Raw genomic sequence first — 19,555 nt, 5'->3', positions numbered from 1 at the left:
CAATTTCTCTGCTGCTCCCACCCTTACAGGTCTGGTCCTGGTGGGTGGTCAACAGGAGTATATAATTTGCCGTATTCTAGATTCCCATAAATCTCGAGGTAGTCTCCAGTACCTTGTATCTTGGAAGGGATACAGTCCAGAGGATAATTCCTGGGTGAAGGCTGGTGATGTCCATGCTTCCTCCTTGATCCAAGGTTTCCACATAGGTTCCCCGACAAACCCTTTTAATCATAATGAGATCGATTCTGGAGGGGGGGGGGGAGTACTATGAGGTTTGGCAAAATCTGTGCTGGGTTTTCAGAGTCCAGTCCGGGATTTTGCTCTTGCTCGCCCTCTGTGGCAGAATCATCCATTTTTGCTCCTGGCAAATTCCTTTAAAAGGACAGCCCTGTAAGCAGGAAGTTGCAGAGCAAAGTTTCAGTTCATGCTGACTACATGCAACGTGCTTACCTATTGTCTTCCTCATTACCAGACCCAGCTCACATACCTCGACTATCCTTATCTTCAGCCTGCCTCGACATCTGCATCCACACCGACTATGCAACAATGCTGCTAGCCCTGACCTTCGGCTTGCGACTCACTACTCTATCAGGACTCTGTCCCTCGGCTCAGGTCAGTTCTTTCACCTTCCCACCTCAGCCCTGCGGGTCGCTTCCTGCTTGAGACGAGCATCGTTACAGACCGGCAGTCCTCTTCTAAGAATACCCTTCATTATGTGTTAGACCGTAGCAATCGCCTAGACATGTTCGGCCATTTTGCAAGGCAGAATCTTAGATCAGCCCAAGACAGTCAGGAGAGACATTATAACCAAAATTTTCACATTCGGGTGTTTCAAACTGGGGACCTGGTGATGTTACTATTACATAGCTGTGAGGGCAAACTCTTAGCAATATGGCAGGGCCCATTTGAAGTACTCCGCCACACAGGAGATGGGGATTAAGAGATCTCTCAACCAGGGTCCAGAAAGGGTAAACAAATTTACCATGCAAACTTACTAAAAACATGGAAGGTGGAGAGTTCTTTGTTCATCAACCCGGTGCAAGAGGAAACGGATCTGCATCGTCATACTCCATAAGGGAACATCTTTGGTGACCATGAAATCCATATGGGAAACCAATTAATCTCTGAACAGAAAGGGACTTATTAGAGGTATTTAACTAATTCAGGGATGTTTTTTTTTCTCCCAGGTAAATTTAGTTTCACATGTGAAAGAGACAGAACCTGGTGTAAAAGTATGGTCTCGTCTTTACAGGTTGCTTGAAAGCTGTAAGGCTCTTGTAAAGAAGGAGGTACAAAAATGCTAATCTGGCCATGATCGAGGAATCATGCAGTGAATGGTGTATCCCAAAAGTAATGGTTTCCTAAACCAAATGGGATTGTAAGGTTTTTTGTTGACCTCCGAAAGGTAAATGCGGTATCCAGGTTTGATGCATACCCTATTCCAAGGGTGGATGAATTGATTGCTGTCCTTGGCACGGCAGAGTATATATCCATGCTTGACATAGCAAAAGGATACTGGCAAATACCTTCAGAGGAGGAGTCCAAGTGCAAAACAGCCTTCGCCACTGCGATGAGTTTATGCCAATTCGTGATGATTCCATTTGGTCTGCATGGAACCCCAGCCACTTTCCAGAGACTCATGGATAAAGTGCTGAGGGCTTATGCCGCAGCCTACCTGGACTACATCGTCATCTACAGTGAACACTGGCAGGTTCATTTAACCAGGCTAAAAGTTGTCTTTAAGTCTCAGAGAGGCAGAGCTCACAGACAAACCTAAGAAATGTGCCTTAGGTTATGCGGTTGGACCAGTAAGGTAGCTGCCCTGAAAGAAGTTCTGACCCCCCCGAACAAAGATGCAGGTGGTCCATCCCTAATTACTCTGAAATGATGGCACCTCTAACACACCTCCCCCAAATATGTGCCCCTGCACAAGTGGTATGGTCTAGTGAGTGCCAGAGAGCCACAGAGGAGGTAAAAAGGTGTCTATCAGAGGATCCCATCCTTAGAATCCCAGATTTTAGTAGGCCTTTTCTCATACAGAACGATGCATCAGAGATAGAACTGCCCCAGGTCCTATCACAACATTTTGAGGGGGTAGAACACCCAATCCTTTTCCTGAGTAGGAAATTGTTCTAGAGGAGAAAAAAACGACTCTGTTATTGAAAGGAGTGCCTCACAGTGAAGTGGGCAATTGAGGCCTTGAGGCATTACCTGGCGGGTGTCCATTTTACCCTGGTGACAGATCACGCTCCACTAAAGTGCTTAAATTTGATGAAGAACTCCAATGCTAGACTTGAAATCTACTACCATTGATCATTACAACTCAGTATATATGACTTACAAAGTCTTTGTTCATACTGTACCTAGAGAGGTTTGTGATTGAAATCCGTGCTTGTGGTGTTCTCAAAGAAGTAATTCCATACTTTTGCTGTCTTCCGTAAGGAGAACAACTTAATCTCCTAAAATGTTTGAGCTCCCATAGGAGGCTCACACAACAAGACACAAAGAAAAATGGAGAGTGTGCACTAAGTAAAGGCAATATAAATTTATATCATAAAATGTTCCACAAATGTGGATAACAACAATTACAATAATCAAACAATATAAAGAATAATTTACAATCTACTGTAGCTAAAATGCTGCTGAGGTATAGCCGGGAGATCCGGAGGTGGAAACCAAAAGGAGTAGATGGAAAACAGATCCGGACGAAGTACATTGTACGAAACGTTTAGGGGTCATGAAGGGCTGCATAGCATCCACGAGCTGAGAGGTGTACCGGTGAAGTCAGGAGAATGTGACCAACGGAGCATCGTTCCTGACCCGTTTTCCATCTACCCTTTTTGGTTTCCACCTCCGTTATTCTTTATATTGTTTGATTATTGTAACTGTGGAACATTTTATGATATAAATGTATATTACCTTTACTTACAGTAGTGCGCCCTCTCCATTTTTCTTTGTGCTTTGCTCACACCTACAATATAAATGTACGTGCATTTGGTGTGTGTGTGGGGGTGAGTGTGGGGGGGGGGGGGTTGATTCTATTTATGATCTGCTGCAAGTTTTTCCAACTCTATATCAGCACCCAACTGACCGAATCTTTTAAATTACCACCGGGATCAGTTTTGATCCCTTTTCACATTTCATTTTGTCCATTTGTGTCTACCTATTGGGGACTTCACTGTTCTCTAGAGATTTTGTCGTATTAGCACTATTTATTTTACTATGTGTGTAATAAAGTTTATTCCTCTTTTTTTGAGCACTAACATAATGACCACTGAGCTACTTACTGTGAAGGAACGCATTCACCCATCAAAGCTCTGCACTCCTTAGTGCAAGACTCATTACATGTTCTACCAATTTTTCTTAACCTATGTTTTTATTACTGTGTCTTTTTTTAATTGGACTACTAGTTCAAAACACTGTGGTAGAGGTCATACACCCTATGCACTCACTGTTTCTTATTGGTAATATCTCCCTTCATTAACAAACATTAACTACGCTGCTAAACTGCGGTGACATGATTTTCGTATTCATTTTTATATGGCACTTATGGTTAAGAATAAGATGACGCTGGTACAATGTAAACTACCCCACATCAGCACTTAGTGAATCTTCCTATATGTACTGGCTGAGCTTACCATATGAAAGTAAATTCCTATTATTTGAAGGATGGTGATGGTTTTAGCTCCCCACCCACCTACTCAAAGGGTATATGCTAATGACAAGATATAAAAGATATTTAAGTGAGATAGTATGAAAACTAAAGAGAAAAGCGGGAAAATTTCAGTTCAGAGGACATGGTACAAAATAATTAAATTAGAAGTTAGGACATTAGTTAGTTACTGTACTTTCATGTGCTAGACACATTTATCATACCACATTATTAACTACAAACCCAATTTAAATGAAATATTAGAAATAGTTTAAAATGTACCGGCTTTGATACAGCATGATATAAGTAACAAGAAAGGATTAATAATGATTGCATGTTGGAGTTTAGTGAATTTGACTATGTGAATTTTCATTGATCTTGTGTTTTTTGTTCATACTGTAGATAAAATGTATCTCTACAAAAATAAGTTTAGGGCCATCCTGTATTATATGAAGCGAGATAATACTTATTTTGAGCTACTACATGGTGCTTTCCATTTACTATCACACTTTATAGAATAGGGCCCTTAGAATCAAATGTTGGTACATGCAAAATAAGGTGACTTGATGTATCTTGAACTTAGAGGCCATCACATTAACCAAAACAGTAAACTGTCCATTTCTAATACAAAAGCATTGGTTGGTCTCTGAGAGGGGAGAGGCTGAAAATAATAATAATATAATAATAGTTTGTTCTTATATAGCGCTGCTAGTTTTTACTTAGTGCTTTACAAAGACATTTTGCAGACACAGTCCCTGCCTCATAGAGCTTACAATCTATATTTTTGGTGCCTGAGACACAGGGAGATAAAGCGACTTGCCCAAGGTCACAAGGAGCCAACACTGGGAACTGAACCAGGTTCCCCGATGTCAAACTCAGTGCCAGAATTAGTGTTGTTACTCACTAAGCTGCTCCCTCTCAGATCAGCAAAGATCAGATCAGCATCAGATCAGCACAGATCAGATCAGCATCAGATCAGCATCAGATCACATCGGTATCTTTTGCTGTGTTTTCTTTCTTTTTTTTTTTTAAACTTTCATTTTATTAGGTGAGGCAATACAGACATATTAACACAATCCATTGGCTTACAATGCGTCACTGTGTTTTCATACTTCTTCTCCAAACAACATACAAAACATGACATGACATACCGGACGAACAAAGGAACCGGGGAAAGGAGAGAAAGGGGGGGGAGGAAGGGGGTGGGGGGGGTGGTGAGCGACACTGGCGGTTTTTGGTCTGTGCTAGTTTAGGCTTTCCTAATTAGGTCCGGGATCGCAGCTCTTTATGTGGCTGTGTGCCTATTTTCCTCTACCAGATCGGAATATCCTTTAACTAAATCTCCCCTTTTTATGTTGCTTACCTCAGGGCCTAGTGTCTAGGATCGATTTCGCCACCGGAGAACGCCTTTGCTAGCTATCATTGCAATATGTTGGTGAGGTCAACCCCCGGGATGTCTGTCTGTGTCAGCCATGGTGACCACACTTTTAGAAAATTTGTGCCGGTGTCGTTGACCAGACTTGTCAACTGTTCCATCTGGCAGACGAACCAAATTCGATTTCTGATTTTGGGTATAATTGGAATCTGTGGTTGCTTCCACAGTGCTGCGATCTCGCATCTAGTGGCAGTGGCAAAATGTGCCACTAGTCTGTGTGTTGCGTTCGAGAACCCCTGAACCCGCCGGCCTAACAGGAACAGCCACGGATCCAAGGGGACCTCGATCTCCAACAGCCGTTGTAGCCACTCCTGTACCTCCTCCCAAATCGGGGCCACTTTTGCGCACGACCACAGCATGTGGAGCATGTCCGCTCTCTCCCCGCACTGTTTGGGGCAGAGCGGGGAGTAGCCTCTGACAAATTTCGAGAGTTTTGTTGGGGTATAGTACCAACGCATGAGGACCTTATAGGCGTTCTCCTTTAGCGTGGTACAGATAGAGCTCTTTGCTGCTGCCTGTAGGATCCTATCCCAATCGTCGTCCTCTAATGTGTCCCCTAAGTCAGCTTCCCATTGCCTCATATAATTAAGTCTAGGTGTGTCAGTTGTCTCCGGACAAATCACTTCCCTGTACATTCGAGAGGTTAGTCCCCGTGTGTCCATTTGTCTGGCGCACAGCTGCTCGAAATTTGTTCTCCGTGGCCGAATTGGGGTCTTGGCATAGAAGGCCCTTATCTGTAGGTATCTAAATAATTCAGTATTCGGAATGTTTTTTTCCTCTTTTACGTGAGCGAAGGATTTAATTACACCCTTGCTGCCAAGATCGTACAATCGGAGGTAGCCTGCTAGTCTCCACTTTGTGAACTGAGCGCTGTCTAGACCAGGAGCGAAGTCCGGGTTGCCCTATATGGGGGTCATCAATGACTGCTGTGATGTAAGAGAACATCTAAATTTAGTGGCCCCCCATACCTTCAGGGAATTTCTCATGGCCTGCAGTGGTGTGGACATCCGTACATGACTACTCTTGGGTAGCCATATCAGGTTCTTCAGATCCACCGGGGCGCAGCACTCCCTCTCCAGTGCCACCCATCTCCTAAGGGTTGGGTCTGTGTGCCACTGCAGAATCTGCGTTAATTGAGCTGCTTCGTAGTAAGCAAACAAGCACGGCACGCCCAGCCCCCCTCTTGAGGTCGGCCTCCTCAAGATATCTTGTTTAATTCTGGGCCTTTTTTTATTCCAAATGAATTTTGTTATCGCGGACTGTAAAGAGAGGATCTCTTCTCGTGGCAGGGGAATCGGGAGGGTCTGAAAGAGATACAGCACTCGTGGGAGAAGATTCATTTTTACGCTTTGTATCTTGCCTATCCACGAGATGCTATATTCTGCCCATCTCCGTAGATCCTCCTTTAGTGTCTTGAACAACTGTGGGTAATTTGCCTTATATAAGGTTTTATAATTTTTGGTGAGGTTAACCCCTAAATATTTAATCATAGAGGGCTGCCACTTAAAATTGAAATTGAGTCCAATTAGTTTTTCAGTTGATTTAGGTAGATTGAGATTGAGAGCTTCTGATTTGGCCTGATTTATTTTGAAACCCGAGATTTGATGGAATCTCCCCAGAATTGAGAACACATTGGGCAGAGAGGTAAGAGGCTGCGATAATGTCAGGATCACATCATCTGCGTACAGGGCAACCTTATGTGATTGCTCTTTAAAAGTTATGCCCTTGACATCCGGGCTTGACCTAATATGTGCCGCCAAGGGTTCTATACATAGGGCGAACAGCAAGGGGGACAACGGGCATCCCTGTCTCGTGCCACTATGAATCTGAAAAAGCTCTGAAGGGAATCCCTGATGCCTCACTCTAGCTGCCGGCCCCTCGTACAGTGCCATGATGGCCTCCAATAAGCTTCCTCCGAAGCCAAACGCCCCCAGCGTCTCTTTCAGGTAGGGCCAATCGATCCGATCAAACGCTTTTTCAGCGTCCAGACTAAGCACCATCGAAGGAATATTTTGCTTTTGGGCCAGATCGATAACGTCAATTATTCGTCTGGTGTTGTCTGCCGCCTGTCTGCCGCTAATGAACCCCACCTGATCTGGATGTATCAGCTTTGGAAGGACGATACCCACTCTATTAGCTATGAGTTTTGAGAAAATTTTAATGTCTGTATTAATTAAAGAGATGGGCCGGTAACTCTTACAGTCTGCCGGGTCCTTTCCAGCTTTGTAGATCAGTGAAATAGACGCCTGGAGCATCTGCGCCGGGAAGGAAGCTCCCTGCAATACCGAATTAAAGAGTTGCAATAAGTATGGGGCTAGAAGTTTTATGTATTTTTTGTAATAGAGGTTGGAGTATCCATCTGGGCCCGGCGCCTTGGCTGGCTTAAGAGACTTTACGACATCCGTCAACTCGTCGGAAGAGAAGTCTGCCTGTAGTGCCTCTCTTTCCGCTCTGCTCAATTTGGGCAAATTTGCCTCTTTCAGGAATTCTCGGAGATTTTTGTTTGTTTTTTGATTGTGGATAACCTTACCCCCATCGTACAGCGACTCGTAGTAGTGCTTAAATTCCTCTACGATTCGCGCAGGATTAGAGGTAAGTTCCCCTCCCTGCGTGCGAATTGATTGTATTTGGTAATTTGGTTGTTTGTTTCGAAGTTTAGTCACTAAGAGCGTGTCTGGCTTGTTCGCTTTCTCGAAGAATCGGCGTTTCGTCCAGCTCATTTCTTTTTCAGCGTGAGATGTCAGTTTTAAATTTAGTTGTTTTTTGGTATCTTGGATCTGAGTCAAGATTGCCTCGCTTTTTGAGGTTTTATGTATTGCTGTCAGGGAGGCCAGTTTCCCCTTCAGTTCTTTGATCTGACTCTCTTGTTCTCTCTTGCGTCTAGCAGCTAGGCACATGAGAGATCCACGGAGGGTAGCTTTATGGGCCTCCCACAAAGTGGCAGGTGAGGATACACTTCCCTCGTTCTCTGTAAAGTATTCTCTGATTTTGTCTGCAATTTCGAGATCAAATTTAGGGATTTTTAGCAGTAGTTCATTTATTCTCCAATTCGCTCCCGGTCTGTCCCGCAACTGTAGTTCGCACCGCAGCTCTATCGGTGCATGGTCTGACCACGAAATGTCGTGTATGCCCGTGTGGGAGACCATTGGGACCAGTCTGTTGGATACAAGGAAGTAATCTATCCGGCTATATCTGTCATGGGGGTGGGAGTAAAAAGTATAGTCCTTGGTCTGTGGATGTTGCTCCCTCCAGATGTCTACTAGCTGACAGTCCCGGAGTCCGTGGGAGATTGTTAGTATGTCTCGTTTATTGGACTGATTAGGGGCTGTACATCTATCTAGCTTCGAATTTAACGCTCTGTTCAGGTCGCCTGCTAATATGATTTGGCCCTTTGCTTCCCTCTGTAAGCGCCTAAAAAAAAGAGCAAAAAATTATTTTGCTTGTTCGCATGGGGCGTACAGCGAGACTAATGTGATAGCTTGACCCTGGATGGAGCCTATTAAGATAATGTATCTGCCCTCAGGATCTATAACTTTCTTTTCTAGTTCGAACAGTATGTTCTTGTGGAATATAATGGCCACCCCTCTCTTTTTTGTTAGGGCTGAGGCTAGATATATTGTGGGGTACTCTTTGTCTATATATTTGGGGTAGTTTTTTTTGGAGAAGTGGGTCTCTTGAAGGAAGAGGATGTCAGCTCTATGTCTCTTATAGTCTTTAAAGGCTAACTTACGTTTAGCTGGGTGATTCAGTCCCTTTACATTATGGGAAAGGCAACATATCTCTCTACCCATTTGGATCAGCGTCTGGAGGCTGCTTTATGGAGGTTTGTAACATCTGGGTGGGCTCCTTCTGCGTAGTCCTTCTCCTTTTTCGGTCTGGTAGGGCCGTGTCCTCCGCCTCAGTGATGACCGCAGTCGCTGGGATGGGAGGTGGGGGGGGGGGGGAGGAGGGCAAGACACAAGAGGGTAGGTACAAACATAACATGACAAAAAAAGCACTGTTTAAATGAACATATCCAAACAGCATGGGCTCCCCATCAAGACTCCCCAGTCCTGATATAGAGTCCAGCGCCTTCGGGGAGTGTGGCCCCTTTCCCCTAGGGCCTCTACCCTCCCTTCCTCCCCAAAGGACTTTGACAGGGTTCCGGGAGACCCTCCATCCCAGGTCCTGTCCAAGGCACATGCCTACCTCGGGGTATAGAGCTCCCTCCTACCCTCCGGCCCACGCTCATTTGCGAACTACCAACTGTAGGTCTATCTAGACCGTAACTTCAACTTCTGTGTAGCTGTAAGTAGCTGTAACATTAACCTATAATTGCAACTCATGTTGTGCCTTTTTCTCTCCTATCGCTTGTGTTGCAGACCCCTAGTGTTCTTTCAACTATTCTCATAGTTGTATCTGTGTCTCTTCCCTAGCTCCCTTCACTTTATATCCCTCTTATGAGCAGTGCTGCGGGGCCTTGTGTGTGTGACATCTTAGGAGTGACTATCCGTAGCTGAGTGAAAGCCCTTGCCGTCTGCTCCCTCTTGTATCTTTATCTAAGTGTGTGTGGGCATGGTGCTATCTCTTTTATTCTGTTAAGTGCCCGTGTCTCCCTGCCTCCGCGCTGGGTATAGTGTCTTAGTTCGGGGCCTGTCGGATCCCCGACTCGCGTCAGGTATATGAGTCGGCGCCCTTTAGGTGTCCTCTCATGCCTGTGGGGGCTTTCGCAGCCTGTGGTCGCTCCGGGCAGCTCTGCTACCTCCAAGATGGCGCGGGTGTCTCTCCTTCCGTTTGGTGCCATCCGCTTCCGGTTTCCGGCGGCGGCCATTTTGGATCCTTGGCTGGTTCGTGTAGGATGTGCTGATCTCTGCTCCCGCGCGTCGGCCATTTCCTACCTGTGCGCTTCACGGTGGGGTGCAAGAAGCTCCAGCATGTCAGCCATCATCTCCTGCCCACATGGCGTACATCAAAAAGTGAGTCTCTTGGGATCTTTTACTGGAACTTGGTTCTTTCTTGGGCGGATATGACGGGAAGATTTAGATTTTATTCCAGGGGTTTGTTGGAGGTACTCCGCTTGGGGTCTGCAGACACTATGTGGGTGTAGGTCTGCTTCTATTCAGTACCACCCTTGGCACAACGTGGTGTTTTAACAGTAAACTTGGGAGAACTCTGAACAACGTATTTTAAGTGACATGCACTTGTGTTTTATTCCATGCATCATTTCGTGCGCTTTGGTTTTGGAGTGGAAGGTCCGCCGGACCATTACGGTTCCAGGGTTGGTTCTTCCTCTGCTGCTCCCAGCGGGGGGCTGTGTAGGCCGAGTGCTTTCAGAAACCCTGGGCCCTCTCCAATGTTTTTTAGCACAAGGGATCTCCCGTTTTGCGTGACTTGGAGTCCAAACGGAAACATCCAGCGGTAGCGTGTGTTTGATTCCCGGAGTACTTTAGTTACAGGGAACAGGGTGCGACGCCTCGCTAAGGTAAGGGGAGATAAATCTTGAAATATTTGCAGTTTCGTGGCTTCAAATTCTACTACTGGCATTCCTCTTGTTAACCGCAGTATAGCTTCACGTGTAGAATAATAGTGCAGCCTGAGAATTATATCCCTCGGCTGCTCGTTCTGTGTCGGGCGCGATCGCAGGGCCCGGTGACATCGGTCCATTAGGAGTTTTTCTTTTGGGCTGTCTGGCATGAGGGACTCCAGCCATCTTTCGGTAAAGGCCTCACAGTCTCCTATCTCTTCTGGGACTCCGCGGATCCTAATGTTGTTTCTTCTATCGCGGTTTTCTGCATCTTCCTGTCTTTCTTTGAGGTCGTCAATCTGTTGTTGTAAGTCAGTCATTTTTTTATCTGTTTTTCTCCCTGCTTTAATTGTAAGATCCACCTTAGTTTCCAGGTCGTCTGTGCGTGTCCCCAGTTTTGTATGTTCACGTTTGAGCTCTTTAATATCTGCTTGGAGCAGTTTTTTTAAGTCCATATATAATCGCTCGAAGTCGCAGCGTCTGACTGGGAGTTGGGATTGATTACTTGTATCCTCATCGTCTCCTTCCATTTCAGTGTCTGTGTCGGCCATTTCTCTTGGTGGGGCGCTTTCAGCTGCTCCACCGAAATATGTCCTTACATCCGCCAGTTTTTGTTTTTTTTGCCCCCCTGATTTCTTCGGCGCCATCCTGGGATGTTAGTAGTGCTCCGGTTAGGTGTTTGAAACTCTGATTTTATTTTGAGGTAGTGTTATACGTTCTCTTTTAATCGCGCGGGACGGAGCTAGTCTTTTATGCCTCCATACTCCGATCCTTCGCGCATGCGCCTCTCGTGTTTTCTTTCTTTTAACACTCCAACATCTTCTCATCAGCTAAGCCTGACAAGTCTATTCTACATATGCAAAACATGTCCAATAAAGAGAAAATCCAAGCAGTACAACCACATCGGGTTAACTAGTTTATAGAGTTGAGATCTCTACTGAGCCTGAGGAATTTTAAACCACCTGACTGAATTACTGCCACTACAGTTGAGCTGTGGATCAGTGGAAACAGACGGAAAACAGTAAGACATGTGAAATCTTATGTTTTGTTTTGTAAATAAATCTATTCTCTAGTATTAGATAATAATGAGGTTTTTTTATTCAACTCTTAATGTCATTTTTAATGAGTTTTAAAGCATCCTTTGATTTCTATAGCAGGTTTTAGCACACCTCCCAAGCAGTGCAAGATCTTTGCAACACTTCCCTGTTTGTGTTATTTTTTTGCCAATGTTACCAGCAGTTTGAGCTGTAAATTGCAACAGTAGATAAAGTTACCTTCGTAATATAAGAATACATTGTAGCTGCTTAGTTACACTGACTGAAGGCAGCTATTTAGTCAACCCTGGGAAACAGGATTTTGCTGTTCAAATACAGAGAACGAATCGATCGGCATCTTAGGTAATTAGTTTTTGATAAAGATCAAATGCATATATTAAAATAAACAAATTATATATATATATATATATATCTGCTTGGATTGCCACACTAAGAATTGTATAATTACATTGTTATAAAGTAATTTTATTTCTCTCTGAAAATAATTTAATAGTAAAAATAGAGGAAATATCTGAATCTACTATTTTTACCCAATTAATTTACTATTTGTTACTTTGCATTGCTACTGTGCAAAAATGTGGTCTGAAATACTGTATGTTGTGATACTGATATTATCAGTCACAGGTCATGTATGTATCATACTGTACTTCTATGTCAATGCCAATGCTGATGTTTTGTCTAGTGCACACAAAGCTAGTTATTTTAAAAGCTCATCATTGGTTTTGAGACATCAACTATTGGATTAAACTTTAAATCATATGTTAAATCCATTATTATTATGGTGAACCTCTTGAGATTGCAAGTGCAGTCATAATCTGGTGGTAATGGCTTAATCTGCTTTAACAGATAAGCATCAAATTAGCTGGTTTAACTTTCTCACGCACATAATGATGCAAAGTCAGTACGCAGTTTCCAAATTATAATATAACAGTTTTAGAGGGTTAGTCTATCCCAAACATACTGTAGTTAACAAATCACACCCTCATTTATTAATATGGAAAGTTGTCAATGTGTCTTAGTGATGCATTAACTTTTGTTCACTTGAGTGGCCAACATTCATACAGTATAGTGTCTAATTGACTATACACTGTATTGAATAAAGGGTAAGTTAGTTAACAGCAGGGAATACATTGTAACATTAAAGTATTTAAAATGAGCTTGTCTAATAATGTGTTTAACTACACTAGTCTCATCTTTGTCACCCAAATAGATCTTATATACTGTATATGCAATGTATTATTTGTTTCCATATTGCACAGTGCTTTCTTTTGGTTATCAATAAATAACACAACATTTGCTACATAACAAAACATTAAAGCTAAGAAAACACTTGACTACATGCACTGCATTAGGAATAGTCCGAATAGAAACGTAGATATTAATTTTCTTCAGCTGCCATACAATGCAACTCTTGGCTGGGATTGAAGAGTTTGTGGACCTTTTGAGGTAAGGTACAGTATGCCCAGTTATGTCCTGAAAACGTTGGTAAACCTCATAAAACAAGTCATGTACTGTACTTAAGATTATTGAAAGCATTCCATTAATTCATTGAATCAAGGTAATTTTTGTGGAGAACTTACAGGAACTGAGTGACTTCCCTTTCTTGGTTTATACGCTGACTGTGGGGGAATAAATGATAGTCTACCATATTTCATTTTCATTTGTTGTTTATATGTAAGTTTTGCCCTATGAGAACAACACTGAATAGAATGCAAAGAGAGGCTCAGAACCAACAACGTGGGATGCCCCAGGAGGGGTCTAAAAAGGATTAAAGCATAATAATACTTAATAAAGGGGAAGGGGTAGTGAGGGGAGCTCTTATGTCAGCCTAATGCAGGGGTCAGCAACCTCTCAATGAAGAGCCATTTTATAAAAAATGACTTTGTCCAAAATATTCAGAGAGCCGCAACACTGCATGAATCGTACACCCCCACAAACACACACACACACACACACACACATATATATATATATATATATAGCAACGGTAAATATTACTGTATGTTCATTTGCATGTCTTATACACACACACACACACACACACACACACACACACACACACACACACACACACACACACACACACACACACACACACACACACACACACACACACACACACACACACACACACACATCGTACACACACTAATAGGTATTTAATGTATAAGCATTAACAGGCAAAGATAGGAAAGGATTCCAAAAATCGATGCTCAGCTGTAGAGAATCAATGTAATATAATAATGTCTTAAATGATGCAAGGGTTAAAAGGGTATTGAATGAACCACTTAAATCCACCCTTTGGAGTGTATCAAAATCCTGTGTGTCTGTATGAATCTCCTAAAATGTGGGGGCTTGTGTGTATAATGTCCAATCTTCAAGTCAGCAGTATATGCATAACATCATGAAGAACACTACTGTACATAACCGTCCCCCTGGAGAATAACACACATATGAATGACATGAGAGTCCAATCCATGTCTGAAGGAGAGGAGGTACTCACAGTTGAAGAGTGGTTGGTCCGTCAGAGTGCATCACGCGTAGTATACGAAATAGTGAAGAGTTTCCACAAAGGAGTGAAGCGGAGCACAGCAATGAAGTTGGGGGCTAGACATCAGTTAATGAGATGTTAAAAGTCCTTTAATCCATGGTTGACATCATGGTACAGGGGGGGGGTAAAACGCGGTTTGGGCCGTCGCCCTTTGTCAAAGAGAATATTTACAAGTCGCGTCTGTAGCAGCTGATATAAGCGTCCCCCCACCTCCAGCTGAGGTATGACGTATCGTGAAAAGGCGCCAAACCGGTAAGGTATGATCCGATTGGACCAAATGAGCGTCCAATGAGATATAGGCTCTAGATCAACAATCGCTGGAACGGGGGAACATGTGTGTATCAGCAGACACAGAGGAACAGTATGTTACCAGCATAAATAATAAAAATGAAAGAAGAAAAGTTAAAAACAGCGACTGGTTTAAAATGGCATCACGAGGATATACATGTATGAATAAATAAATAAATAAATAAATAAATAAATAAATAAATAAGGAGACGGGTGCAAAGGAACAAATCAGTGTGTACAGTCAAATAGTACTGTATATGGTTGTGTAACATTGAATGATACATCTATCTTTATCAATACTAATAAACATCAATCAATATACTAAAGAGTATTGTACAACGCAGAGCACATGAAATGGGGAGACAAAAAACAAAGTATATGAACAGATGATGAGATATATATATACCTCTTGATGAATTCTTTATATGTTATGCATGCTGATTGTGATATTGTATTTGTCATAAAATATGAATCTAAATAAATGAGGAATAATAAAATGTGTGTTTCTTCATTCTTTGAGTATATTCCGTTATAGGAACAAAAATTGTCTATAGATATTAATTAGAATATAATATAACCATTCAATATACATAACAATGATCCAACTAAATTGAAGAATCATAGGGAATAATAATCATATGAATTACACAGATCATGAGTATAGAGTACAGATATATAATCACCTAGCAAAGAGAGGAAGTAGTATTTTAAACGTATTGATTATTTCAAAACATGTTTGAGCTCCCAATCAATGTTCATACCCCTGGGAGCTAGTGTCCCAAGGGTATAAATCCAGTGCATCTCCCAATTGAGGAAAGATTCTCTGTCTCCTCCTCTGGGATGACTACATATGTGTTCAATAGCACTAAAAGAAAAGGTGCTAATTGATCCCTTTGGACAATTAATAAAATGACGAGCCACTGGAAACTTATCGTCTTCATTTTCAATGGTTCTAAGGTGTTCACTTATCCTTATTTTTAGGGCTCTTTTGGTCCTACCAATATAACTACTTCCACATTCACATCTCAAGATATAGATAACATAATTGGTATTACAGGTCAGAAAAAAATTGATCCTGTATCTTTGGTCGGTATGTATGTTTTTCAGTGATTTAATGGGTAACGCTTATCTGCAGAAATTGCAGGAAACACATTTATAAAAACCACTAGGGATATTATTTTTCTTATCCCCCTTTCCAGCGATTGTTGATTTTTCTAGAGCCTGTATCTCATTGGACGCTCATTTGGTCCAATCAGATCATACCTTACCGGTTTGGCGCCTTTTCACGATACGTCATACATCAGCTGGAGGCGGGGGGACGATTATATCAGCTGCTACAGACGCGACTTGTAAATATTCTCTTTGACAAAGGGCGACGGCCCGAAATGCGTTAGAGTTTTACCCCCCCCATGTACCATGATGTCAACCATGGATTAAAGGACTTTTAACATCTCATTAACTGGTGTCTAACCCCCAACTTCATTGCTGTGCTCCGCTTCACTCCTTCGTGGAAACTCTTCACTATAAGCATTAACATACAACAAAATTTGTGGGGGAATAAAATGAATCTCACCATAATAAGTCCCTTTATTTAGATTTTTTCATTGTTTTTCTGTGCAAAACAGTGTCATTTACAAATACATGGATACATACATACATACACTACCCCCCCAAAATCACCTACATGACACCCCCCTCAAAATACACACATACACACAATACCCCCCCAAATTCACACACACACACTACCCCCCAAACTCCAAATACCTACATACATACATAGGGCCTCTCTTCCTCACTATCTTGGCGGTGGATGCAGGAGAGGGGGGCTGGCCTGGCTTCTTGTTGCCACCGGGCCCGAAGTCTCCCCAGCTGCTTGCTTGCCTGCCTCTCTCCTGTACTGTCCCTTGCTGGGAACTGTGATGTCGGCTCGCACCGGAAGTTACGACACGCACTTCCGGCGCTCACCGGCATGTGAGCCCGGCGTGGTACTGTACATGAGAGAGGCAGGCAAACAGCTGGGGACACGTTTGGCCAGCAGCAACAAGAGGCCTGACCAGCGCCGGCAAAGGCCCTCTGCAGCCACCACCAGGATAGTGAGGGAGAGAGGCATCAGCTAGGGGTCGGCAATCTGCAGAGATCTGCAAGTAGGAGCGGAAAGAGCTGCATGTTGCTCGGGAGCCGTGGGTTGCTGACCCCTGCTGTAGTGTGTGAAGTAAAGGTGCATGAAGGGATATAAATTGATACATGGACAAAGGAGAACAGATCCCTACTTACTTACACTCATTACAGAGGTGATAGGAGAAAATGAATTTATTGTAACATGTAACCCTTACTATGGTAATAATAAAATAAGATGTATATTGGTAGAACAAGCTAGGCCAATCAGACATGGACATAAACGAACATAAGCAAACACAATAAGAGGCATAAGACGACACTAGACCTTAGCATCCATCAGTCCACAGGTGGCAGACAGATTTGAGTCTGTCGTTCAGTAGCCCAATACTCAATGCGACTAGTGAGAATTATCTCAAAGGATAGTAGTCATGTATTCCATAGGCTACACAGGGAATAATGTCCCAACGGGATATCACTATGGATTCCAAATAGTGCACGGAATCCTGAAAATTACTTAGCTGTAGCATAAGAACTGTCACGTAGAGGGTTAATGTTGTCCCCCAGACTGCTACGCTCTCAACACTGAATAGAATGCATACAGAGTCTCAGAAACAATAACAACTTGGGATGCCCCTAGCATGGGGTTTAAAGGGTTAAAGCATAATAAACCTGGGTGCTAAGACAAAAAGAATCTGGGCAAGAAACAAAACTAGTAGATAGATAAATGCTAAGCACACAAAAAATCAGAAAAAAGTCAAGTAAATGCAATAAAGGTAATTTAATGACTAAATAAAGTCATCCACACATCCAATGTTTCGGTGGAGGGTGCCTTCATCAGGGATGCAACACTGAATACAAATAATCTTTCAAAAAATGTAATTGATCACGTAGCCCCTGTAAAAGTATATATTTGTATGTATATGCATTAGAGAGGTGTCCATGTGTCTGTAAAATATTTTTAGGAAAATGCAAATTGCTCAAAATTTCGCCATAGTTTTGCCAAAATAACAGTATATAACGGGTCACGTGACCTCAATTTGAGTTAATTTGACCTGAACATTCACTTACAGTATAATGCGTGGCAAACTTTGGTTGCCAAACATTTACAATTTTCGCGACATTTTTCAGGGGAAATTTTCTGGGTTTGCAAACTTCACATTTTTGCATATTCCCAATGTGCATGAACTACTATAAAGTCTGGATTTACTTGCAAAAGCCTGAATAATGAATCTGAGTGTTCATGAAAGTTTGTATCTAAAACATATTATCCAATAAATGCAGTATGTTCTCTAAACAACTATGGGTTGTTTTTTCCAAACAATTTGAACAACACACATTCAATATAAGATAAGAAGTGACTGCAGGAGAAAAGTGTAAAAAGAAAAAACAGACTTTAGAAGTTTCCTAAAATATTCATGATATCTCAACAATTATTATAGTCTGTGAGTTTTTGCTAATGACTGGACTGAAAAATGACATTGTGTGAACCATGTATCAATCAAAACAAGTGGTGTAATTCTGAGGCAGAATTAACATAACCAAGAAAAGTAATTTATTTCAGTGGGATTTTTCGCTTTTATATATATATATATCAAATGTATATATTAGGCATATTTCTTGTCTCCGAATTGCAATGCTTTTTTGTTGATACTTATCCATCTATCCATTCAGCCACATGTGCAAGAGAATAAAGTCGTTCAGAAAGCAATTATATTTACAACCATCCTAACAAACCATTTATGCATAATATAATGATGAAAACTTTTTGTAAAGTACGTACCTGGTTTTTGTTGGGTACAATTCCTTCATGGCTTCCCCTGCGTTCTCTGCTTCTAGGGTGTGGAGCAGACATGGTAATGCTGATCCGGCTGTGTAAAGAGCTCACTTTACAAATGCATGTCTAAGCAGACACGGAATAGCTGGACAACCTGATTAACCATTACACTCATTCAAGTGCACGCAGCTCTCTCGCACATAGACACACACACAGAGGAGGAGTTATGTTGTGGGTCTGATGGTCGGCATAATTAAACAGCTGATAGACCTAAGGTGACAATACAAGTGATGTAATTTAGCATGCATTATTTGGCTCAGTTTCTTTGCAAGTGTTATTGTTACAGTAGTTATGAATCACGGTGCTGGAAGTGATGTATGCAGCACTGTGTAGAGCCATAAAATCCCTGTCATGACCCAAGTTGGGTTACATTTTTCTTACAATCTATAGATACTGCCATGCTTGATTGAGAAAGATTTTCTGTGTGTATATATATATCTTTATTTACATAGCGCTGACAGTGTATTCAGAGCTTTACAAAGACAATACAGTATAGGCAATTATAATAACACAATAAGCGCAGCAAAGTCAGACAATAGGAAAGGAAATCCGTGCCCCGGACAGCTTACAATCTAATGAGGTTTGTGTAACGGTACAACAGTGGGCATAATTGTGTACAGAGCATTGGTGCGTTTATATTTTCACACACAGAGAACCAGTACTTTCCTATTTTACGCTTACAATACAACCTTTTTAATGGACATGGGATTCATCTTACGCCTGGGACATAGTGAGTTTTAAGCTCGCTGAGGTGGGCTGAGCCACGCTGAGCAGATGAACAAAGCCCCTGCATCTGTCATCAGCGCGGCTATAGTTTCTCCCTCCGCATGCGCGCTGATGCGTACGGAGGCTGGGAAACTTTGCCGAGACAGGCAGGTTTGAAATTTGCCGCTCGGGGAAGCGGAGAAGCGGTCACGTGACCGCTCCCATACAATGGGAGCGGGGGACTAGCCCCGCCTCCTGCTCCGCCCCTGGCACTCCTCCGCTCCGCCCCCGCCCCCAGAGCGCGCTCACTGCCTCGCCTGCAAGGATAGGGAAAAGCCCTATTTTCAGCAGGCGAGGCAGAGCAGGAGCGTGCCTCAGCGCGCTTAAACACACTATGTCCCAGGCCTTAGA

General features: G+C 42.6%; 1 protein-coding gene across 1 annotated transcript in view; it reads right to left on the bottom strand.

Moving 5' to 3' along the window:
- TAGAP (T cell activation RhoGTPase activating protein) overlaps positions 1-18,540 on the bottom strand; it is a 158,045-nt gene extending 139,505 nt beyond the window's left edge. The window contains exon 1 of the mRNA XM_075597758.1: positions 18,386-18,540. Within this exon, the coding sequence (XP_075453873.1) occupies positions 18,386-18,457 (72 nt within the window). The 5' untranslated portion in view covers positions 18,458-18,540. The remainder of the gene's footprint in view (positions 1-18,385) is intronic.
- Positions 18,541-19,555: the final 1,015 nt, after the last annotated feature.

Source organism: Ascaphus truei, chromosome 4 (genome assembly GCF_040206685.1).
Source record: "Ascaphus truei isolate aAscTru1 chromosome 4, aAscTru1.hap1, whole genome shotgun sequence".
NCBI lineage: Eukaryota > Metazoa > Chordata > Amphibia > Anura > Ascaphidae > Ascaphus > Ascaphus truei.
The sequence above is the reverse complement of the archived record's forward strand: the minus strand, read 5'-3'. Positions and strand labels throughout refer to the sequence as shown.